Source organism: Lissotriton helveticus, chromosome 5_1, assembly GCF_964261635.1.
Source record: "Lissotriton helveticus chromosome 5_1, aLisHel1.1, whole genome shotgun sequence".
Taxonomy (NCBI): domain Eukaryota; kingdom Metazoa; phylum Chordata; class Amphibia; order Caudata; family Salamandridae; genus Lissotriton; species Lissotriton helveticus.
In genome coordinates, this window is record NC_136065.1 from 970,352,772 (window position 1) to 970,379,352 (window position 26,581).

Sequence of the window (26,581 nt, forward strand, 5' to 3'; positions counted from 1 at the left end):
TGGGTGAGAGAGATGACTCGGTGCGTGAATTCTTGCTGCGATAAGCACGCCATAAGTTATAAGTCAACTTAACCCTTTTTCATAACCGCATGCGCGCTAGCGGTTTTCCCGCTGTGCGCTGCGTTTTTTTAAAAGCCGCGTTACATGACGAGCTCAGCTCGTCATGAGCGTACAAGCGTACGAGCGTCGTAACTCATGACGAGCTGAGCTCGTCATGAGCGCAGAAGGGGTTATTAAAGATCTATAAATTGAGCAGCATTACAATGGGCAATAGCTAAAGCTGTGGCTCACAATGTTCCCAAATGGTTTAATTGCTATCTAGTATGTTGGCAACCATCATTTTGCCATACTCTCTCATTCTTAATTTATTTTGAATGCAGTGGTGTTTTAATGTCGGTAGGTGCCTGTAAGAACAAGCTAGTAATACATTATTTCACACAAGTAGTGAAATCGTTGTGCCCTGCAGTCCACAGAAGCACAAATCAAGGGCGTCAGTGCCTTTCAGAAACTGAGAAAGGCATGGAGTTCGCCGTCCAAGAACACTACTGAGTTCAAAAGCAGGTAGAAAGATACACAAACTCCTCCCAATTCTGGTACACAGCATCTCTATTATAATGGCTGCACGCTCTCTCCATCACAAAGAGTGAGGAAAGATGGACAGCTATTATCTGGCTCGGCTCTGCGTGGAAATCAGGCAGTTAAAAACAGAGCCTAGCCAATGGAGATTTCCTAATGGAAAGCACTATTCTAAGAAGGCACAGCAAGAAATAAAACACTTTATTTGTGCAGATGCCTTAATGAAAATTCTTCATCTGACTCGAAAATAAAAAGACCACCAGGGCAGCACTTGGCTATGGTCACATTTCTACCCAAATGTTTCCCTTTTATTTTTTGGGTTAGATGATCAATTGAAAACATTGGGGCATATTTACAAGATAATGATGCAACACTGCGCTGCAAGCCATCTTGTTGCGTCATTATGAAAGTGCAGGGATGCATCATATTTATAACAATATGATGCATCCCTGTGCCTTCCTCTGTGCTGGCGCAAAATAGGCTGCATAGCGCCAACGCAGGCACCCTTGCACCAAGGTGCAAGGGTGCCTGCGTTGCAGGGATGAATGTTTGTGTGCAGGGACACCTCACACAAAGTGACGCTTTGGTGGCACAAGAGGCTTCTAAACATTCCCCCTTATTTATAGAGCAAAAGATACACAATAGATGGACGGAATACAGAATAAATCAAAACATTCACCCCAGTCAAGAGATCTGGGTTAAATCCATCATTCTTTTGCTCACCATGCCACCTCAATTCAGACCTGACCATATGCAAATCTGTCTTGACCCTGAGCCTCATGGGAACAGTCCAGTCTGAACTGCTAAGTCAGGTCCTCCCTGGACCAGAAACAAGCATCTTAGGACCGTTTCGGGGGTTTCGACCCCTCATCTGCTAGAATAGCTTGAATCTAGTGGCACAGTGAGCCCGGGACCCATGTCTGGGCATGCCCAGTGCACTTAGGGCCCGAAAGCAACAGACACACAATTGATGGACAGAATGCAGAATAAATCAAAACAGTCAACCCCAGTTAAGAGATTGGGGTTAAATCCATCATTCTTTTGCTCACTATGCCACCCCAGTTTAGACCTGACCATATGCAAATCAGTCTTGACCCTGTGCCTCATGCGAACAGTCCAGCCCTAACTGCCGAGCCAGGTCCTCCCTGGACCGGACAACAAGCATCGTAGGACCAGTTTCGGGGTTTCACCCCTCATCAGCCAGGATAGCATGAATCCAGTGGCACAGCGATCCTCACAGTGAGTTGCATATAGCTGGGTCTAAACTGGGGTGGTGAAGTAAGCTAAAAAATGATGATGGGTCCAACCCAGATCTGTGACTGGGGGTGAGTGTCTGAAAAGTTTCAGCACTCCATCTATCATCTCCTTGTGTTTGCTTTGTTTGTCCTAAGTTCGCAGGGTATGCCGAGACGTGGGTCCCTTGCTTACTTTGCCTCTGGATTCAAGCTAGCCTGGCTGATGAGGGGTGTTACCCCGAAACCAGTCCCAGGATGCTTGTTTCCGGTCCAGGGAAGACCTGGCTAGGCAGTTCGGACTGGACTTTTCTCAACAGGCACAGGGTCAAGACTGAGATTTGCATATAGCTGGTTCTGAACTGGGGTGGCTGAGTGAGCTAAAGAATGATGATGGATTCAACCCAGATTTGTGACTGGGGGTGAGTGTCTGAAAAGTTTCAGTGCTCCGTCCATCATCTCCTTGTGTTTGCTCCATTATTTTTAGAGGCAGGCAAACTGTGGGGCTTACTTACAAACCGATTGGGCCACTGGTGCATCACTTTTATTGATACACTGGCAGCGTAATTGGCTTCCTCATATTAACCCTCCAGAACTTTTAAATATGTTTCCCTTTCACGCATGAATGCGTGAAAATGGAGTTCCATTGGTGTTGCTGTGAGTGTTCCCATGCAGCATCCAAGGAACTTGATGTATTCCCAGATTTACAACATTTTGTAAACCAGGGAATGCATCAGAATCTTATGCCTCTCCAGGGGAGGCGCATCAAGGCACAATTTATGTTATGTTATGTTATTTATTTCTAAAGGAGCATCCCGGCGCTTTAGTGAAGAAAACTTATGCAGAGTGACAAACATAACAACTAAAAGCTGAAAGAAGAAAAGAAACCAAAATAGAAAACCCTATACAGAAAAGAGCCAGGTCTTTAGTTCCTTCCTGAAAACAAGAAGATTACTTGCCCTTCTTAAAGCCAAAGGGAGCTCATTCCAGCCCCGCAAGGCCAGGTAACGAAATGCCCGGCCTCCAGTTCTGGAGCGCTTAATGACCGGCACAGCCACTTTGGCCAATGAAGCAGAACGTAGAGCCCTGCTAGGCTGGTAAAAAGAAAAACGTTTCCCGATATACTTGGGACCAATACCATGAAGGGCTTTGAAAACAAGAGTGAGGCTTTTAAAAAGGATCCTCTTAGAGATGGGCAACCAATGCAAAGCTTTTAATAGCTCAGCAGCGTTGGCCCGTCTCGAAAGTCCGTAAATAGCTCGGGCCGCAGAATTCTGCACCACTTGCAGGCGGGTCAAAAGATATTTGGGTAGACCCAAATAGAGGGCGTTCGCATAGTCTAAACGCGACCCTATTAATGCCTGCACGATGGTTCTTTTGTGGTGAAGTGACAGCAAAGGAAGAAATTTCCTAAGCATCCTGAGAATGCCAAAGCATTTCCCTGAGAGCCCGATGACATGGGGCCGAAAGGATAGGTCACAATCAATCAGAATTCCTAAATTCTTTGCCTTCACAGAGGCAGTGTCCGGGGGAAACATGTCCTGTGGCCACCAGGTCTTCCAGTTGGAAACAGGAGTGCAGCCAAAGAAAAGCAACTCCGATTTGTCGGAGTTGCATTTAAGACCCTGACAGCGAAACCACTCGAAAACCGCCTCGAGACAGTCCCTAATCCGTATGCCATCGAAAATCCCGCCTCTGTCACACGTGAACAGAAGCTGGGTATCGTCAGCATAGGATATGATCTGGGCGCCAAAAGATTTCGCAACCGCCACCAGAGGGGCCAAAAAGATGTTAAACAGCATGGGGCTAAGAATGGAACCCTGAGGTACCCCCACCTCTAGCGGCGGCATATCAGCGGAGAAAGGAGGCGCCCAGATCATTTGCCGGCGGCCGGTCAGAAAGGATTTGAACCAACTCAACACCGTCCCCCTTAGGCCGATTTCCCAGAGTCTTAACAGGAGGCCTTCATGGGGGACGGTGTCAAATGCCGCCGACAAATCAAGCATGACAAACACGGCCTTACCACCAGAGTCTAAAACCTCCCTAATGGCGTCGGTAACCTCGAGAAGAGCAGTCTCCGTGCTAAAATTTGCACGGAAACCAGATTGAGACATATGAAGAAGGTCGTTCTCTTCGATGAAATTCGAGATCGACCGATGTACATGCTTCTCGGTTACTTTAGCCAGCGCCGGGAGGAGAGAGATCGGCCTGTAGTTGGCATGAGTGAGAGGGTCAAGGTTTTGCTTTTTGATCAATGGTAGGATCAAGGCACGTTTCCATGGCTGAGGGACCACACCAGTGGACAGAGAGGAGTTAAGAAGTGGGTTCAGCAAGATGTTAACAGCTGACGCCACTCTCCCCAGACACTTCGCCGGACAAGGGTCCAGCGGTGAGCCCGATTTCAAGCTGGACAGAAGGTCCAAAGAATTGATAAGGGTCATAGGAGGAAATTCAGACATAATAGGCCCATCACCATCCAAAAGAGGCAAGGGCGAGCGACAGCTGACAGCCGACAAAGAGCAAGCAGGACGGAGGGAGTCCTGGAAAGATTGAGTATTGAGATTGAGATTGAGCAATGAGCAGAAATACTTTTAAGTCTCCTCAACTTTTCCTCTTACTATGCGTCCTGCATTCTGCAGCATGAGTAGTAAGAGGAAAATGCTGTTAATGATTGTTTTTTGTGCAGGAAGGTGGCCCTTCCTGCACAAAAACAATCATTCCCTAAGGTCAGGCCCCCTTGTAAAATGACGCTGGGTATTTGCCCTGGAGCACTGACCGGCGCTGGGGAGAAGGAACGAAATGCACCCTATCTTGTAGATACAGCACATTCCTGCCCTTTTATTTTGATGCACGGCAGCGCAGCAGGAATGCTTGCTGCGCTGCCGTTCGTCAAAATATTGTAAATGAGGCCATGTTTTCAGATATAAAATCAGCTGTATTATCAGATGACAAGATTTTTGAGCTTGAAAACTATTTTTCCATAGCTTCAAGGGCTCAATGTCAAATGCAACAACTTCAATCACTTCTCTTTTTTATCGAAGATCATGTTGCGTTGCAGAACTCATAGTTTGAATTGCAAATTTAAGGTAAAAGATTCCAGCTGTAAAGTGCGATTACCTAAAACTGTAACAACTATGGGAAGAAAAAACATATATTGTAAGGAATATTGTACCGAAAATGTATATTGCAGGTCACCTCTGAGTTATTTGACTTTGGAAAGGTACTCGGGCTGCTACCTCCTTCCTATGGCCAAGAAACTTCACTGTGATTTCAAGATCTTTATGTTGTACGGTTGGAGTTTCTCTGCCTTTTTATAATGTAAGTTGAATGTAAAATTCACATGAAGTCCTTTTGAGTAATTACGTGAAGTTTGATAAAAAAATATGCAGCGCTACATGAAAATCAATTCTGGCATTTTGTGTAATATGTTACTGCAAAATGAATCTTTTCACACATTTTGTAGCAAGGAAGTACTTTTTTAAAATTGGGCAAAATACACGAGTGCCCCAAATCAGAACTGCTCTTGTTCTGTCGGTTTGTGTTTTTATGGTGCTCCCAAAATAGAATTTTTACCTGAGTAACCCCCAGCTACACCAAGTGGCATAATGGAGTAATGTAGCGTAATTCTGCATAAAAAACCTAATGTGAAATGCCGAAATTTACATCACGTAGCTACAACTTCACCGGGCCTAGCAGTGCTCATATTTTGTGGTGTTTTTGTTGTTGCATCAGGGCAGAAATGTTTATGTTCTATCTGGCTCACTTGAATGATATAAGGTAGGCCTATTTAATGCACGCCCCCACTTTCACCTCTCCACACTTCATGGTGCATACTTAACAAACTTTCATGTAACGCACCCCAGCAAGCCACCCTTCTGTGCGCCGCTGAGTGAAAAGGAAAGGCTAGAATGCACCTGGCACTTTTGGCTGCCATATGCCAACGCAGGCACCCTTACACCATGGTGAAAGGGTGCCTGCATTGAAAGCAGGATTGTTTTTGTGCATGAAGGGAACCCTTCCTGCACTAAAATAACCTTGAGAGGCATTTTCCTTTTTCTATTCGTGCTGCAGAATGCATCATGCATTGAAAGAAGAAAAAATGAGACGAAATAAAGATATTTCACCTTGTTACTCCTCCTCTAGGGAAGCAAATCATTTTGATGCATTCCCAGGTTTACCACTAATGTTAAATCTGGGAATGGACCAAAATCCATGGGAGGATGGATGCATGTGAACACCCACGGGCCACCCATGGACGTTTCCCTTGGGCAGAGTAATGCGAGGCAGAGATTTGCGCTGCCTTACGTTAGTCCTCAAGGTGGCCTTGCGTGGCTTGATAAATCTGACTTAGTTGTTGCATCGCCCTTGCATGGCGCAAGGGCGACGCAACACAATGGTAAATATGCCCCCTGATATGTACCTAATCGCAAGCAGCACTAATAACAATTAGTGCTAACAATAATTTCACTGGATGGAAGATTTCTCTAGTTCTTTACATTCCGCTAAAATTAAAGCCAGCAAAAAGACACACTTGTGCCGTTGCATAGTTTCCGTACATATGAGGAATAGTATATATAGCAACATGCAATTCTCTTTGCTGAAAATGCTCACAATAATTTTAAAAGCAAGGTACATTTTTAATTTATAACAGCCAAAAGATCAGGTAAGACAAATATGCAGAGCGCCACGTTTCTCTTCTGCAAACCTGAGGTTGACTGACAACGTATTGGAAAATGTGTGATGTGTTACTGCAAATTCTGAAGTGACATTATGTGTGCAATATACAACATACTGTTGTAAATGGTATTAATGGGGAACGATCAGGGATAATGGGTCATACAAATCGCAGTAGATGATCACAGGTTGCCACCAAGTGGAATTTGAGGAGTATAGCAATAATACAATAATAATTTTTCTTTTCAGAGGGTCCTTTCAAATTTTTTGCCAAACATTATAGTAACTAATTATAAGAAGAGTAAAGTTTGGTTATTTTACATACTTGAGAGAGAACTGTTCTGCCATTTGTATTGTATCATCCAAAAGCACTGGATGGAAAAAAGAGAATTCCATGATCCAAAGACGTCTTACATAAACGTTTTTTATTACTAGAAAAGACTGTCTTTTCATAAAAATAGCAAGGGGCTTATTTACAAGCCCTTAGCACCACAGGTGCATCACTTTTTTTGACGCCATGGTTGCGCAAAGGGCTTGCCCATATTTACAAGGCCACTTAAAGCGACCCTGTGTGACTTTTCATGGCCTTGTAAATATGAGCCCCTTTCATGCATTACTCTGCGTGAAAAGGGCGACCCATGGGTGTTGCTGTGGATGTTTCCACGCAACATCCATGGAACACGATTCATTCCCAGATTTATAATAATCATACGCCTCCCCAGGGGAGACATAAGAATGGCGCAACAAGGAGAAATACTTTAATTTCTCCTAGTTGTTTTCTCTTCGTATGCATGCTGAATTCTGCTGCACACATATAAAGAGGAAAATGCCATTAATGATTGTTTTTGTGCAGGAAGGTGTCCCTTTCTGCACAAAAACAATCGTCCCCGCAGTGCAGGTACCCTTACAAAAGTACGCAAGGGTGCCTGCACTGGCGCCTGGCAGCCAATTCTGCGCCAGCAAAGGGAAAAGGACAGTGATACATCGCGTTGTTGTTAATACGATGCATCACTGTGCTTTAAATTGACGCAGCACGGTGCAGCTAAATGGCTTGCAATGCCGTGGTGCATTAGTTTGTTGTAGATGACGCCCTAAGAACATGGGGCCGATTATGATGGCGGACGGACCTGAGTCCGTCCGCCACCATAGAGTAGGAGGGAACCTCCGCATTGCCTGCGGAGTTCCCTCCTGTGCAATTAGGATGTGACCGCCACCCTGGCGGTCACATCCTCAATCTTTAACATTGCGGCGGGCGCAGCTTCAAGCTGCACCCGCCGCAATGTTAAAAATGCATGCACGGCATTTGCGTGCACAAAGCAGCTGGCACCGCGCGGTGCCTGCCGCTTTGTCCACGCAAATGCAGGGGGTACCATAGGTACCCCCCATGTGCACCCCCCACCCCCCCTTCACCCAGGGGGCCCGCAACGGGCCCCCGAAGTGAAGGTCCGTATGCTTTTCCACGGCGGAAAAGCCGCCGTGGAAAAGCATACTTTCTACGCGACCATAATATGGCTGCCGGTGTCTGATAGACACTGCCAGCCATGTTATTGCTTTTCCGCCGCGGTCGGAAGGCGACCGCGGCGGAAAAGCTGCGGACTGAAAAACGATCCCCCAGCCATCCTAATCTGGCGAGGGGTCTTTTTCAGTCCGCTGCGGTTTTCCCGCATCCTCCTGGCCGGCGGTGGATTCCGCCGGCCCGGAGGATGCGGGAAAACCGCCATCATAATGTGCCCCATAGTCACCATATGTTGTTCTTTTATATAAACTGGAATTTTTTAAAGAATACTTTACAATTTCTAAGTTTAATAGCAAAATTACAATGTAGTGATAAAATAAGAAGTCATCGGCCAAGCAAATCGGTATTAAGACACAATGGTTATAATTAAAAATAAAATCTCATTACTGGTACCTAGATATAGCACTCTGGTTGACTCACATTAATGGGGTGTCTTGGAAAGTTATGTATGTTGTGCCTGCAGGAAGTCAAATGGCACTTAGTTGGACTTATACTTGATTCATATCATAATGGACTGAGAGGGGCATATTTATAAAGAAATTAAGCAGTGTGGCGCCGCAATCTATTTAGCAGCGCTGCACTGTCATTTGAAAAGTGAAGGGAGGCATTGCACCCCTGCGTTCTCCCCTCACTGGGGCTAAAAATGCTGCCTAGCACCAACACAAACACGAATATATGAGTGTACATCGCATGCTAACACAATGCATGCCATTACATTACGGTTGTAACAACGCAAGTGCTCTTACAATGCATTACCATTACAACATACATTTTTACCACACATATGCCTTTACCACACATGCCATTACAACACAAAGGCATGCGTGGTAAATTACCCCTAGTACCCCATTAACCATACCCCCCTAAAATTATAAAATTACCCTTACCATCCCAATACCCACACCCCCTAAACCCTAAAATTACCCTTGGCACCCCAAACCCAAACCCACCTAAACACCAAAATTACCCTTGGCATCCCAAAACCCAAACACACCTTGTACCCTACAAATAATCTTAGCAACCCAAAACCCATTCCCAACATGAACCCTAAAATCACCAATGGCAACCCAAAACCTATACCCACCATGAGCCCTAAAATCACCCTAGGCACCCCAACTCCACCCTGAACCCTAACATTATCCTTAGCACCACAAAACTCATGCACACACCTGAACCATAAAATTATCCTTGGCACCCCAAAGCCTAAATCCACCCAAACCCTGAAATTTCCATTGGCACCCCAAAACCTATACCTACCTTGAACCCTAAAATTACCCTTGGCACTGCAAAACCCAAATTCACTCTGAACGATAAAATTACCTTTGGCAGCCCAAAAATCCAAACCCACCCTGAACCCTAAAATTACCCTTTGCACACCAAAATCTATATCCACCCTGCATCCTAAAATTACCCATGTAACCCTTAAACCCATACCCACCCGAACCCTAAAATTACCCTTGGCACCCCAAAACCCAAATCCACACTGAACCTCAAAATTACCCATGGCACCCCAAAACCCCGACCAACCGAAAACCTAAAATGAACTCTGGCACCACAAAACCCATACCCACCCTGAATCCTAAAATTACCATTGGCACCGCAAAACCCATATTTACCCTAGAACTTAAAACCACCCTTGGCACCTCAAAACCCAAATCCAACCTGAACCCTAAAATTACCCTTAGCACCCCAAAATTCATACCCACCCTGAACCTTAAAATTATTCTTGGCACCCCAAAACCCAAACCCACCCTAAACCCTATACTTACCTCATACTTTCATGTAAAACACATATGCCTTTACCATTCTTGTCTTTACAACGAAATGCGTTGGATAGGCATGCATGGTAAAGGCATATGCGTTGTAATGCCATGCTTTGTAATGGGTGTTTGCTCTTTCTATGTGTTCTGCAGAATGCAGCACACATACAGAGAGCAAAAAATTAGGAGAAATACAAGTATTTCTCCTCATTGCGCCACTCTAACGCCTTCTTTATATTGGCGTTAGTTTTTGGCGCTGCCTCAGATTCAGAGATTGTTGTAAATCAGGAGCATCAAAATGCAATGTGTGTTGGGGTGGAATGCCCTCAGCAACACCCAATGCACGCCCCTTTCACACAGATACCTGCGTGAAAGGGTACATATTTACAGAGCGGCACTGAGCCATGCAAAGTGGCTTAGCGCCACATTGTGAATATGGAGCAGGGCATTGTGCCACCGGAACATCGGAAAATTGACACTCCAGTGGTGGAATGCTTTTGTTAATATGCCCCAGAGTTTCCTCAAACAGAAGCTGCTCTTCAAACTATATCCAAAAAATGCATTGTTCGATGACAGCCACAGCTCAGAGACGTAGTCATCCTACAAGCGATGTTGCAAGGTGAATACTAGTAAATCCGAATTATTTATGACTAAACCAGCTATTGCAAACTACCACCCCACAGATGTGTATATTATGCATATTGATATTTATAAATGTCTTTTTAAATTTGCCTCAAGGATCATCTTGAATTATCACTTGAAATACAAATAGTGACGGCGTGTTCTCGACTACTGTTTGTCTGGTATGGTACACCCTTTGATTTACTTGTTTCTGTTTATTTACAAACAACACCCAAAACAATGGTAAACTTCATTATGCAGTCCTATTTCTTTCACAGAAGTCAAACCATAGTTGAGTAAGAAAGAAACAAAACACCTCATATACGTGAGGCAAATATAATGCTCACCTTTTGAAGACAGTAGGCAAAACTACGACCACAGAATGAATGCTAGAGAAAAAAATAAAAACAAAAATAAAAACTGAAAACGAAAAAGAAAGAGAAAGGGGACACAGAAAAACAAGGATGTTTAGCAAACAAATCATATTGGCTTCAGTTGTTATTTAAGTATGTTAAATGTCACACCTTCAAATGAGTTCAATATCTGTTTTCCAGCTCTAATGACAATGCATATTGTATATTGTAAACCAGCATGGTTTTATTGCACCTTTCTTTAATAGTTACATCTACATTTCTTGAATTCCATTTGTTTGAATAGTTTGCACTGTAGCAGGTTATATAGAAAGGACATTGTTGTGTTATTTTTAGTAAGCACATATTTCAATTGCAATAGGTTCAGTTGGCAAATGTGTTTTACTTTTTTTATTTTAATTTATGTTTATTTGACACAGTCATTTAATTGGTGCCATTTTACAAAACTGGCAATATAAATCCTCTTCATGATTTCTTTGTAAATTTTACATTCCTTAACATCAGTTATTACGTTATGTATCAACAGTTGTTAGAAAGCTACATGAGACCAACCAATGCCTACCAGAAACACTACGTCAATGTTCTAAATTGTCCTGATAATTTTCCTTCCTTGTAGTTTTTCTAGGACATCTTTTTTGGGAAATCGCAGCTGGATGAAAACGTGCCAGAAAACTTAGTCAAGGTGAAATTCTGAGTCTGACAAATAAATTAAATTTTGGACCCGGCCGAGATTAGCACTCATGCACCTTGAGTCCAAGGTCAGTTTAGGCAAAGAGAAATATTTAGATCTTGTTGAACTACTTTCTACCTAGTCCTAATTTTTAATTTTAGAGGAAGCATGTTCCTGTTAGCCCCACTGAGACCACAATGGACAGTTTGTAGAAAACAATAAGAAATGTGGCAAATATAGATAGAAAGAGGCTTTGATGCACTTCCTGTTTTAATATCACTTTTTTCAATTCCCCTAGCATTAAACAGTAGAGAGCTTTGATATTTAATCAGGGAGTAAGATCGGGTATTGGGGCATAACACCTTTATAGAAAAGCAATTACCTTCCCATATATAACATCACAGTACTTAACAACTGCATGATGCTGAATCGCACTATGCAATTCACTTGTATTGTATTTAGGAAGTAGTTACAGATTATGCCCGAGGCACCACTAGATTGCATATTAAACTGACGCATTGTGTGATACAGATGATTATTAGGAAAATGAAAGGCAGATGTTGCTAACCATATGCCAGCGGCCCTGCACAGACTAAAACCCATCTCATAGCAGTGCTACATGTCAAGAGGTAGGAATTTCTTTTAGCAATAAATGTAAAAACATGCAATGGTTATGTTGATAAACAGATTAAAAATTACTTTTTCGATACATCCTTAATCTGTTCAACGCCATCACCATAGTTCTTTTAACTCGTTCAGCACTTCTAGACTCTTTTGGTGTCTAGGAACACACAGTGGGGCTGTGAGGATAGTCAGATCGTTTATGCATACACATAAAATATGACCATTCCAAGGAAGCTCCACACTTCTGTGTGGCTTTCTATTGAGGTCACCTATCTGTAGAACATTCTCGCTTATGTCTGGCGTAATTAAATTTATGTTGCATAATTAGCTACAAGATAGGAGCTCCTGTGTGAGTCCATCAGTTAGATATTGGAATAATGTCACTTCTAACTGCCCTTTGCAAAATCCGTTTTCGTAAATATTATCCCTGTCTTTCAGTATATTTTTTGAAGACCAGTCTAAGGTTTGACGGACTGTACTCTGTCCATCAGGGAGGCAGCAGTTATTACGGTTTACCGTCCTCCAAAATTGAGATCACCACTGGCCCAGTGGTGATTGCTGCACCTTGACAGAAACCCCTTCTTCGGTTTTGATGGCTGTCCACCAAACTTTTAGCACTTTTTTGTTTTTCAGAAACAAACTCCCATAATTGGAGTCTGCCATTGAAAAAAAAAAATGATCCTTCACCTAGGGTGGTGGGGCCATTATTGTTTTCTGTCCCTCACCAACACGTTATTCCAGTCTGTGACAGCTGGGAAAAAAATCAAACCGTCCAATAGTTGGCAGTGTTATGTAATGTTAATCAATTTTATAGAGCACACAGCTGCCCAGATCGGGCTTCCTGGCGCTGGCAGAAGGATAAGCAACAACATTTCTAAAACGATTTATCTAAAAAGATGGGTTTTTGGCAGCTTCCTGAAGCTTAACCCCTTCCCTGTTGCCGTCGCCCGTTGGCCGTTGCGAGCACTACCTCGCTGGTGCTGCGAACGTCCAACGGCCGACGTGGCCCCGCCCACTTATTAAAACCGCCGCACTGCCGCAAAATAACGGCCGCGGTTAAGGTGTTAACATATTGTTATTTGACCTGAGCTGGACAGGAAGAGAGTTCTATAATTTGGCAGTAAGGTAAGCAAATGATCGATTTCCTCCCGCTCGTGGCTTTACTGCCATGGTCTCATCTCTATCGGCCTATCTGAGGAACTTTCCATTGGCGGACCCATGGAGGCTTCACTGACAGAAAGCTGATGGTCCACTCATTTCTTAATGAGACTGATATACCATCGATCATGGCATGTGTGACAGAGTACCCTGTCTGCCAAACTCTAAATAAAGCCCTAGTGTTTACATATTATTGCGAACCCTTTATTATAATACTATTTTACTTTCTTTAGACCATTTAAATACTTAGATTTGTTCTTCATCAATAGAGGAGGGACCATCGGAACACAGGCTTTCTCATTCTAGGTATCTGCCCTAACTGCATAGGCACCTCCATTTATTAGGATCACTGATGTCACATGGACCCAACCATAGTCTATACAAAACAGAGTAGTGACTTGTCAGAAGATTCGGCTCTTGGCCCACATCACTGGGACTTTGAGCACACATAAATACCACTTCCACCCTTAACACAAAAAAAAACAATTTGACAGATCAACAATACATGCTCACACACACACGTCTCACAAAAAGTGGGTTTCACCACATAGTTTCAATACCTCTGAGAAGTCTCTGGATGGGGGCAGAGGTTGTACCTAAGATGGGCAACCCTTTGTGTTTGCGTTTGCGAGGGAGCAACAACAGCCGGTAAACTCTTTGCTTCCATTCGTGTTCCTAAGTCCTACAACCTTTCTGAACTTGTGATTGTCCTGACCACACGGATTCCATACTGTTTCTTGAAGCTGGGATCTACTCCTTTGGGTTCTAGGACAAGCCAGAGCCCTATTCATTGTTTTTTTTGTTTGTGGCCAGGCTTAGGTCCTGTCAGTCATTTGAAACTGATGAGTTCAGTGATATCTCCTCCCCATTTATCTAAATAGTCACCATGGTGCCCTTTATCTGTGTTACTTGGGCAGTAGGAACTCAAACGGTAACCAGAACTTACTCCCTTGATATCTATCTCTTATGAACACTGATTCACCCACCTGCAGGGTGTGGCCATGCTTCTTTGCAACTCACAATATCATTAAAACACTGGGTGACACAGTCACTGTTTGGAACTCCTGATGTTCAACTGGGATGGTGTGTTATGGACTTTCAGATAGGTCCACCATGCAGGCCTGGCTTGTGGGTTGTCCAGCAGTCGTGTGAGGAGTTTGCCACAGGAACAAGTGGATGTCCTACCGAAAGTGCTGATGGCCAGCTGTGGTAATGTGGATCATTTTAGTGATTATGCGCTTAAATTACTCTACCTCCCTATTTACTGTGCCCACAGGGGTATTACCTTGATGTGCTTGACTCTCAGGGACTATAGGCACACCATTATTTCTTACCCCCTGAAGGGTAGTCTGTTGTCAATTCAGAACTCCTTGAGGAGGTCATGCGTGTTAACTATCTTTTCCAGTTTTGGTATCATTTCATTGGCTGAGGTGAGGTTGACAATATCGATCCCCCTGTATTTTAAGAAGTCATCCACTAAAACTATACATACGAGATCTATCTAAAAGACTACAGAAGTCTGAACTTGCTCTTATCCATTGCTTAGCCGGTATGGATTCAGTGATGACAGGTGGTTAAGGATTAGGATTTCCTGCATCCTGAACTGGTTGTACTCCTTTTAGTGGCGGAGGATCATCCCCCTATTGCTCACTGAGCAGTGAAAAATAAATATAAAATGATAATAAGAAGAAGGTATTATCATTTTCTTTTTCTTTGCGGGACTCCAGCCAAGTCGGGTTGGGCGGGGGTAGGTTTCCTGCTGTCAGAGAGAGCAGGAGTGGTGTGCACTTGTACCCTAAGTGCGCATAACAGCTTGGTCAGCCCTCTAGGGCCGGACAAACAATCATGCGCACTTGGCATGTTCTCCACTAGGCTGTGATGCACAGCCCAGTAGAGAAGGTGCCCAGGCTCCCCAGACAATGCCTGAGCTCTCAAACAGGACACTCAGATCAATCACAACACTGCAGTGTCATGATTGGCTAGGAGTGCCCAGGAGCCTGAGTGCTTCCGGTGCTGGTGAGGTCGGAGAAGAGACCCCACCACCCCTGTTCCGAGGCAGCCACTACAGACTCCTTTACCACTTGCTGTAATACCTTGTTGATCTGGCGGAACCACACTTTCCATTAGAGTCAGAGTTTTTATTTTTACAATCCCAGGCTGCCCTGCATTGGCTAACTGTATGATTTTCTTGTAGATCACCAGCTCATGTTGTATTGATTCCAATAACTGCCTTGCTTGTGGAACTTGTAGGTCAGGTGTATTTTCAAGGAGGGCCAGGTTGTGAACCGCCTTTGTGTGCTGTGGCCAGCACGGTTTCTTCCAAAGCAATGGGCAGAGGCTGAGACTCAGAAGTGACTATCCTCAAATGTCGAGAGAGATAATCAGATGGGTTGTGAGATCCTGGTTTGGTCTGCACTCTAAAGGTGTACTCTTGCAGTTAGAGCACTCAATCTCTATGTTCATGGGAGGCTTTAATAATAACCATTGGAACTGTAGGACCAGCTGCTTGTGATATGTGTGAATGACAAAAGGGATGCTGCATCGGGGCTGGTGAAACGACCAGCACACCCATTGTATGGCGTTTTCTTCTTTTTCAATTTGCAAGTACCATCGCTCCATGGGCATGAACGCCCTGCTGACACATGTCACTGGAGAAAACTCTCCACATGGTTGATGTTGTGACAGTGATGTTTCTCGTATGGTAGGGCTGGCATCCACAGCTAGGTCTGATTCTTTTCAGAAGTTCAAAATAGTCCACGGTGGTGCCTGCTGACAAGGCTCTTTTGGTGTCCTGGAACACTGCCCCCTGTGTCTCTCCCCACTCCTACGTGACAGATAACTTAATGAATACACACAGCGGGGCTATGAGAATTCCCAGATTGTTTATGCATGGCCAAAATAGTTGGCCATTCCAAGTCAGCTCCAACACTTCTGTTGTTGCTTGGATGTCCTACACCTTGCCAAGATCTATAGAAACTCCCATTCTGGAGAAGCAGTATCAGAAGAATGCAACTTCACACAGGAGAATTTTTCACTTCCTAGGTGAAGTGTCAGGCAATTTTCTTGGAACCTTTGGAGTACCATTCGAAGCTGAGTGTGATGCTATTTCAGGGCCTTGACATAGACTATTATGTTGTTGCTTACGTTGAATACTCTTGACAGTACCGCTCTTATGGCATTTTGAAATACCTCAGTGGCACTCAAGATGCTCTTCCACCTTCAGATGGAGGTAGAATGGTATCCTGCTGTGTCTCACCGCAACTGATTATACAGACCTATCAATGTCTAGCTGTGCAGTTGTTTCTTTCAGGCATCCGATGCCTTAAAAATGGTGATGGAATTCTTCTAGGAGAATTGGGCCTTGAAGTTACCTACTGACTTCTCAGTGATATGTCGAGCTTGCTGCAGCAGAAACTTTCATAGTCTGCATTGGCCGTTGGCACAAAATGGTTTTTTAGCAACATGGTCATGGAATTAAATGTGTGTAGAGGTCCCCATTCTTGCACAGTGTGTGATACTTGATAAATACCTGCCCTGGCTGAGTGAAGTAGAAGAGGGTGTTCCGTGAATCATTTTGAAAATAGTTCTAGGCATGATGGGACTCTTTAACACTGAAAGGTTTAAAGGCAATGTCAGATGCCATTGGTGAGATTGCTCTGATTTGAGTGCACATGGGTCACACCAGCTAGTCTACCTGCACTGTTCACTGATCTATTTGGGCAGCCTCTAAGTCTGATGGTGTGGTGATGGACCTGGTGCTGGGTTGGTGCTACGTCACCACATAGGTAGAAGTCAAATAGACTATTACTCTCTCCTCTCTCTCTTGACCTAGGCATCTGGATTATGTAGTCTCTGGAATTAGTTCTCCGGATTCTGTGTTTACATGCTTGCATTCGTTTTGTATTATTCTACCTTTGCTCAGGAGGGCGTGGTGCACTTATTCCGGCACTCGCCACGTCACCTCCACCAGATCACAATGCAGCAGTGTGAAGCCACTTGGCGTAGCAGTGCTGACCACCATTTGGCGCTGAGAAGTGAGCCTCGCAATGGATGGGTGTCAAGCAGCTCACCAGGCATCTTGGACCGGTCATGAAGCTCCAACACCCCTTCTGTAAATGACCACATTCATCAAGATATGCAAAGGTATGAGGTAGAGTGGGAGAGCTGGAGTCAGACATGTAGCATGGAGTGAGCATACCTCCTTGTTTCCAGCTATTGCTTCACATTTAGGCAACAACTGGTATGGGTGCATGGGCTGGGAACACAAGTCATCACCTGCACACACGCTTTCTCATTCCAGGTGTCTGTCTGAAACTGCACTAGCAGGCTCCCATTTTATTAGGTTCACTTATGTAAAGCGGGACCAAACACAGTCCGCACAAAACAGAGGGGAGGCTTGCCATGTTACCGTGGTCTTGGCACATAACTAGTGGTTTTTGCTTACACAAACAACCAAATTCTGCTTTGCATTTAAGGTAGTAGATTTTTAATATGAAATGCAGTAAAAGAGGGGTATGTAAGAATGAATTACATGCTCCTAGACATTACACCAGTGATAGTTAAACAAATATTTATAAGGTAAGGGGAATAGCAGAGCTATTGCTATTTTCTATTAATGAACACAACTAGTAATACTCAGAATTCTACATTTTTGCTAATGTTACTTTCCAACCATTTTGCAATTCCCAAAAACTATATTTAACAAATTATTTGACTCTGTTTGGAAGATGCTGATTAGAATAATTATTTTTTTTGTAAACTACTTAGGATAGAGCATTTTGTTATTTACACAAAATGTACTGTTCGTTTGAGGTATGTCTATGTATGCTGCGTATGTTCATATTATTAAAATGGTATTAGATATATATTTTAATTTTTTCATTATCTAATTTAATGTATACAGCCCTAAAGAAGTGTGCTGGCTTGTTTTCAGAAGAATCACAATAATGACATCCTGAGTTAAATAGATTTTAAACATAAGCCTGGTTCTGTTTCCAATCCTTTATTTTGAATGTGAAATTTATCAGATGTAAACCGATTTAAAACCTGCTGTATTGTTCAACCTCATCTATATTCTAGAGTGAATTAATTCATAGATAGCTATGTAATGACATTGTAGTAATATAGTTAATACTTCCCACTTAATGAAAGCTATCCACTGACTAGGTATTATATTTCACTGTATAGTAGTGCATACAGCAATATTTTAACCCATTTTATTCATTGTTAACTTATGATTAAGTATTTTATTGTTGCTTTTAATATATAGTTTTATCTGAAAAAAACTTCAATAATTGATATTTTCAGTAGCCATCTCCAGAGACTCTCCATGTTTCTAACAGTAACCCCAAAATTACTACAATCCAAAATTTGTTGTATTCATGTTAAATATCACCTTTGTACAATTTAAGGAAAGAAATAACATAACTAATATTAAAAAATCAGACTTCTGGATTTACAACCGTAATTGCAAAATGTTTGTGAATAGAGCCCACTAAGTAACATTTCCAATTGTGAATTTGCTCCACAATAATTTAGAGAGATATGAATGAAGCACATTTCCAAATTACTAAAAAGCAACTTGGGGCCAGATGTACTTAGCATCTTGACAGTCTCAAGTCCCCCAATTCAGCATTTGTAACCCTTAAAATGTTTTTCCTATGTACTTCAACAGTGGGAAAAGTTTCTCTAACTCCTAAAATAGGGTTTCCAAAAGGATACTGATTCAATATCTGGAAGGAGCATGTTGATCTCATATATCAATATTTTATTACCAAAATCCAGTCGCACATCTCTGGGCATGGTAATGCATTCCCGAAAACTAAGGGATCCCCAGTGGGACCATTTCCACTTTGTAAAATCCAAACAAAAACTTTGTTGCAGAGTAGGCAGTGGTCCTCAAACTCTTTTAAACAAACAAGAAAGTAACCTTTTCTTTTTGGACAATAGGATGCATTAAAGAAAGGTTTGCTTTATTAAAAAGCAATCCCAGACATGGTGGTCTGCTGACCATGTCGAGCCACTATCCCTGCGATTTCCTCCAAACATAGTGATTCACAATCTGTAACCTACCTCATTAATTTTCATGAGGTAGGTCAGATTCCAACCCACTATGATTTGGATTTTTATGAACTGACCTATTAGTAATCTTTACTGGTAGCAATAATACTGAGCCCAGCTAGAAACTTTACACCAGCTGGCACAATATTTTCTACCATAATTGAAAGTGAAATTTGTAAAAGTGCACTAGTACCCAGCGGTGTCTAGGCGCTGAGCTCAAAGGAGGTAGATGGCTGATTTGATGACAGTATCGGGACTAATGATTGAATAGCCCTGTTTTAAAGCTTTCTTGAATAAAAACAGATCAGTTGTTTTTTTCAGTTCAACAGGAAGAGAGTTCCAGATTAGTGAAGTGCTGGTGATGAAGAGCCTTTCACCACAATGTAATTTTTTCAATCTGGGAACAACCAGGTTATATGCTGCGGCAGAGCAACGTGTCCTCAATGGAATGTACCAATGATAATTTTGCCTAAATTATTTGGTCCACAGCCATGTAGCCTCAAGGCAATACAGAGAGCTTTAAACGCTATGTGTATTTAACTGGGATCCAGTGGAGATGAGTGAGCGTTGAAGAAACAGATTCACGTTTGGGAATACCCAAGAGAAGTTGGACAGGCAAGTTTTTTAAGATATGAATTTTGTTAATGCATTTTTCTGTAAGTTGATGAAAAGAGCGTTACAGTTGTCTATTCTGGAGAGGATAAGAGAATAGTCACTTTGGGGCGAAGAGAAAGATTTTCCTAAGAAATTTAATAGTGAAGAATGAAGCAGCTGTGATAGAGTTTATATGACCCTCAAAAGATAGTTTACTGTCAAAAACCAATCCTACGTTCTTGACCTTAGAGGTAGGCATAGAGTTGGGGAGTGTGTCAAGTTCCAAAGGCCACCTTGAAGGGGACCACAAGGTGGTATTCTTGCCAAAAAGTAATACCTCTGTTTTACCGGAGTTGAGCTCTTAGTAGTTGTGGGCCATCCATTTCCAACCTGAAGCATGCAATCATGGAAACACAAAGCCGTTTTTATCGGGTTGCTAGCCCCAGAAACCACAAATTGAGTATCATCAGTGATGATACTGCTGAAAATCCAAAGGACCTGATCAGTTTGGCTAATGGTGCTGCATAGATGTTAAAAAGGTTGGGACTCAGGGAGGAGCCGTGAGGAACACCACACTGTAAAGTAAAAAGAGGGGAATTAAAATCTTAATTTGCAACTAATTGCTTTCAGTCAGAAAGAAAGGATTTCAGAAGGGCAAATGCTTGATCCTTGATACCGATGGAAGAAAGACAACCGAGGAGGAAATCATGGGTAATGCTATCAAACGCTGCTGAGAGATCTGAAAGAATCAAGGCAGCGTTTCTTCCTGAATCAACGGTCTGTCTGATTTGTTCTGATGCAGTGATCTGATGTAAGTTGAGAATTAATAGTTTTCCTAATGATTTTTCAGGGAATAGGAGACGGGAAATAGGATGGTAATTATTAAAATTTCAGTCAACCAGATTTGGCTTCTTGAGGAGGGGAAGAATTGCTTCTAATTTCCACTTTAGTGGAAAATAGTCCATACTAAGTACCTGGTTAAAATTTTTCATATAATGTACTGAGAAGATTTCAGGTGCTAAGCAGATGACTTTTGGGGGGGCAGGGATCCAAAGGGGGGCCTGGTCTTATTTGAGTGATAAGGGTCAACACTTGTGAGGAGAAGGTGGACAACATATCAGATTCCTTGTTACTTTCAAATTATGCCTCACCTGGATAGCCTTTGAAAAATTTATTTTGAATATGTTTTGTGAAAAACTAAAAAATATCAAATAATAATAATAATTTTTGCAAACAAATTTGGAGTTTTCTGTTGTACTGTTGTGTTCCATTATATTCACCTTGTTGCCTGCTGTGATTTATCCCAAAATTACTCTTTGGCATATTGCTTAAGCAGTGAGTCATATAAAATATTGGTAACAAGATTCATGGCATTTGCAAAGTAATTGTTTTCTCCCCGAAATAACCACTGTAGCTTTACCTATATACTCACCCAGGTTCTGAGGGACACTGGGTTCCCCCATTGTATATATACAACATTTCATATGTTAAGCATCCAAACACCCAGCAATGCCACCAGTGAGAAATCTGTTGACATCGTTTAGACATAGGTGGAGACAAGGATTAACCATACAAAACATATACTAGAAAATGGCTGACGCCATCCAGAATCAAGGGGTCTGAGTTTCCTATAGACAATTTTACCTGTATGTTCCCAACCTATATTATTATCTCTAACACACTTCAAACCTCTTTATTGAAAGCAAACACGTATTGATAACATGGCATCCAAAATGATATGTTGTTTGTAATGAAATGTAAGCAGGGTTAGTTGAACCTAATCTAATGACTAAATGTTAGTCTGAGACTGTTATGATCTTTCAATGGGACCCAAAGACATCATATCTGTAAGTGCCAAGAACACAAACATCAACACACAATTGAAACTATTTGTCAATAATGCATGATTTATTTTGATTTGAAGCAGCAAATGATTCACAGTAGCTCGTGTTTTTGCCTTAATTTGTGGTATCATTGTTTGAATATTCCAGAAAATGGCATTCCATTTATATACCCCTCGCAAAAGAGATATCCTGGGGGTAGCCATGCTATGGATTGCCACAAAACCTTCTCACTTGGATAATCGCGGGTGGATACAGAAAGAAAACAGTAAGCCTATCCAAAGTTGCATCAAGTTATTCATAACCTTTCATGAAATTTGATACAAAAGGCTATTCTGCAACAATAAACATGCTATTGTAAAGTGTTCAATCGTTTACTTTGACTACATTTTAAATATAATCTATTTTAAATCACCATAGTTACCTTCTCTTCTAATTCTTTTATTTGCCTTTTCTGACCTTCAATTCTTTCTTCTAGTTCTTTAATTCTCTGAAAAGTAAAACATTTTAGAAAGACTTAGTTTCATTTGTAATAATACTCGACTTAATGAAGGCAGCAATAAACCTATGACCCAAAAAACAACAGTGACACAATGCAATTCAAAGATCAGATAGTAGGATGCATGGTCTTAAGAGAATGTTCTAAGAAAGAAATATGCCTAGAACTTTATAATCGCAATTTCAGAGCAAATTTAGACCTGAGGTCAGCTGTCAAGGCTCCCAGTGCCTAGCAAACTAAGGGCCTGATTACAAAGGCAGTTGAATGAGTGTCCAACCGCCATCGTAGCAGGCAGGAGACTGCCAGGCAATCCGCCCTATTATGCTGAGACTACTATGCAGGCAGTTGGAAAGTGCCATTCTCTACTGCGGCTTGTACTGCAGGCCAGGGAAAGAACCACAGCACAAGCTGCAGTAGTAAAAGACACTTTTTACACTTTCATGTACTGTGTTCCAGGCCCCTTGTGGATCCTGGCACACAGTGCATGGCTATGTGGGGGGCAGCTACATGTGCCACCCAGGCCACTTAGCAGTGGCCCATGGTGGACAGGGGCCCAGCTTGGGGACCCCAAAGTCCCTTTCTAGCTACCTTCAAGTGCGGTGAGACCGCCATGAAAAGGCAGTCGGAAAGTGACATTTTAATCCCTACGGCAATGCCTGCGCAGGCACTGCCCTCATGGTAGGGATTGGAGTCCGACCTCCACCCGACAGGATTCTTGATCCTGTCAGAGGCAGCGGTCTGTGCCTCAGACCGCTGTTGTCCAGCCATCTGCATCATAATGTAGCAGTAGGACCAATAGCCTGGATGCCGGTGGGTCCACCGCTGACGGCCTGTCCGTCCCACCGACATCTAAATGAATTCATGGGCACAATAGGGAGGACACACTTTGACATCTTAAAGCAATGCTATTGATCTATTTTTATCATCGGCTGATATTACTAGTAGAGATGTCCAGATCCCCACTTAGAACCCTGCTGAGCTTTAAAAGTTTATCAATGTGCTTCCTATTTATTTTGGAGGCTAAAGAATTTATTTTGAAGACTAAAGAGTGGTTGTAAAGTAGAGGATCTTTGGGAATATACACAGATCGCAAGCAACACATCTCAATACTGCAACATATCTCTTAACACTGACAAGCCATCCAAATGAGTTTCAACGTAGATAATTTACGTAGTCATCAGAGTGCAAGGTGAATGATTCTTGTTGGTGAGCCAGGGTTAAATTCTTAAGTCAAAAGATCATTCTCAGGTGTGAAAAGTCTTTAACATTATAGCAATGAAGAATTCCGCAAAAAATCCGCTTGTTCATAAGTGGTTGGGAAGAGATTTGTCTTGGCCTTCAAGAAAGCAGAGTGCTAAGAGTTTCTTCTTCATCTCAAGCCAAACTATCACCTCCCTTAGGCTTTAAATTGTCACATGCACAGAGATCAATGGCCTGTGAATGTCTCACAGCTGATATATGCATGGTTACTAGCCAAACTAAAAAGATCTGACAAGATGCATTTGCTAATTTTGGGCATCTAAATGCGAAAGAGAAATACATGAAAAAATGATACATATATATGATTTTATTGTTATATATATTTTAAAAACATATACATTAAAGCCAGTAGAGTAACTCAACTGAGTTAAAGAATACAAAAATAATTGAGAAATTACAGAAGTGGATAAAACAAACACAATTGTTCCTGTGCATAGGTCCATTATTGATTTTCTCGACCATGATACGCTATGCTCACATTGCATGAAAAATCTGCTTAGGATGGCCTGGCCAAATAGAGAGGGCCAGAGCAGGATTGCTGATGCATTAAAGGCTGACGATCTGTGGTGGATGTACTGCTGGGAAAGTGTGGCTGCTGGAATTGACCTACGATTCTGCTGAGTACATGTGAATACATGTAGCCTACTTTCTCTTAATATTTCTTATGTCTTTCTGGGAGTGAGCACATTGTTACACACATCAGCGCGAAAGCGAGTTTTTCCCTTGCTGCACAGTACCATGTGGAGAGCATTAAGGATGGTGGAGAAAGGAGGTGGTGTCGAGCTTCTGATGGAAGAAAGGTGGGTTTTGTCTTTATAACTAAATAACCAGTGGCGGGAGACAAATGGATCTAGGCTGTCGGTCCTGCTGTCCTCATGCTGTGGTGCAGGAAATGACTAATGTAGGGCAGCTACTTTGTTTGCAAAACATCTAATTAATAAAGTGATAGTGTGTTCCCCTTCCAGACTACCAGATACAGAGATTCCACAGGAAAGACAAGGACAGCTGGACACCAGTAAATTAGTCTGTACCTTCTACTGTTTTTGTCTTTCTGCAGTTCCTCACTTGAGGTTTTTTCTGTAACTGGCTGCCACCAGAGGCTATTAGGCTAGTGTTGCCTTGTTTTATTTCAATTTATTTTGTATCTTTTTGTATAAATAATCGTATCTGCCAGGCAAAACAAGTAGCTAGCAGGAACAAATATTGATGGGGAACTTTATTCCTCTAGGACTTGGCTTTGAGGACATTGAGTAATGAAGTTGTAACATTTAAAATGTAAGATAATAAACTGAATTGCTGGGAACGCAGACACAAAAATGCTGTGTATCACCCTCTTACCAATAAATGCCATTGGATGAAAGTAACTTTTAGCCAGTCCTGCTTTTTTAAACGAACCATCCAATGCAATGTGCAACCTGAAGGCCAATAATGACACTGAGACTACACGTCCGATCATGGTTGATGCTGTTGGCTGAAACATCAGGACTAGTTAAGCCTCCTGTGGGATGCAGCTGTTAACGAGTATGTTCCCTTATCATTGCTATATCCCAGATTCACTGATTCAGTTCAAGATGATAGGAAGCATTGTAGAAATATTATGTCACATTGGGGTATGCTTTGCTCCACATTGATCGCATCAGTTTGGAGGGCAAAGGATTCAGTTTACTACAAAATTCTAACTAGGAGCTGAGTGTGAGACCTGTTCCCATAGGTGCATGCCAGATTTTGGCATCCCACAACAAATCTCCTTGAGTCAAATTTTTTGGGGATATTGAGTGATTTAACTCAAGGAATTTAGTTGCCATGCACCAATGAAGTGCAAATACAACAAGCAAATTTGCCAGATTTCAATCTACGTCAATCATGTCAGCTTGAGCCAACCTAAGGATGTGCTCTAAAACCAGAAAGGTTGATTCAATCTAGATGTCAGTGAGTGTGGCACTAGATGTTCAGTTAAACTGTGGTGCTAGACCAGTTCTGGTGTCTTTAAGAAGGATGTAACTGATGACACCCGACTTTCAATAAACCAATTTGACAATGTGAGCCTTAGTGTGTCAGGGTCTAGTCCATTCTGGAGGTTGGACGCATACAGGAAAAGTCTGAGTAGTGCCCCTGACACTATTTATTTTTAGATGTCAATTGTGAGGCATTACTTGAACCGTGCGTGATGCAGGTGTTCTATCATGGAGCGGTCTGGGAATGCAACAAAAAATGACTGTAAATTGCTGAACATGTTTTGAAGGCTCCTATTTATTTCAGGCATGTATTTACCTGTGAAGAATCTTTGATGCAACTATGCTCTGACCGCCCTCTGTTGACCCGATGTACAGATCAGATTAAGTCTAAAGTTCAAAATAAAAAGTGAGAAAACCAACCTTTTGAATTTAGAAGCTAGAAAAACCCAAAGATAGAAAACTAAAAAGCTAGAAAAAAGCAGAGAGTCTGAAAACATTTTGAAAACGTAAAAAACTGTCAAAATACAGCAGAGGAAAGACTTGTCAGCCTTCGGTAGTCTTCCACCAAACCTTTCACCTTCATACCTTCACTTTTTACTGAAATTAGTTTTTATTGGCTTTATGACTCAGTGCACTTTACCACTGTTAACCAGTGCTAAAGTGCTTGTGCTTTCTCACCAAACATGGTAAAATTGACTTACACCTCATTGGTATATCTAATTTACTTATTGGTCTCTTGTAGAGTGGTATACCACCTACCTAAGGCATGTAAAACAAATGCTACTAGTGAGCATGCCTCACACATTGTGCCACACTCTCAAGTAGCCCCTTAACCCACGTCCCAGGACTGCCATTGCAGCCTGAATGCAGTTTTAAACTGCCAATTCGACTTGGCAATACAACCCCCTTGCCAAGCACTAAACTACCCTTTTATTGCATATAACCCACCCCTACGGTAGGTTCTAGGTAGCCCTTAGAGCACGGTGTATTGTAATAGAAAGGTTGCTCATGTACTTTTAAGTTTTACATGTCCTGGTAGTAAAAAAGTCCTAAACTTGTTTTTCACTACTGTGAGGCTTACCTGTTCCATGACGTAATACTGGGTAGCCATATTACATTTAACATGTGCTAATCTTTGATTGGAAACTGGTAGACTTTCCCTGTTTGGTC

The 26,581-nt window shown here is 42.3% G+C and overlaps 1 protein-coding gene across 1 annotated transcript in view; it reads right to left on the reverse strand.

Annotated features, from left to right (window-relative positions):
* JAKMIP3 (Janus kinase and microtubule interacting protein 3) overlaps nt 1–26,581 on the reverse strand; it is a 771,326-nt gene that overhangs the window by 59,617 nt on the left and 685,128 nt on the right. The window contains exons 21-22 of the mRNA XM_078643479.1: nt 22,122–22,187; nt 10,727–10,768 (exon numbers count right to left, since the gene is read on the reverse strand). Of these exons, the coding sequence (XP_078499605.1) occupies nt 10,727–10,768; nt 22,122–22,187 (108 nt within the window). The remainder of the gene's footprint in view (nt 1–10,726; nt 10,769–22,121; nt 22,188–26,581) is intronic.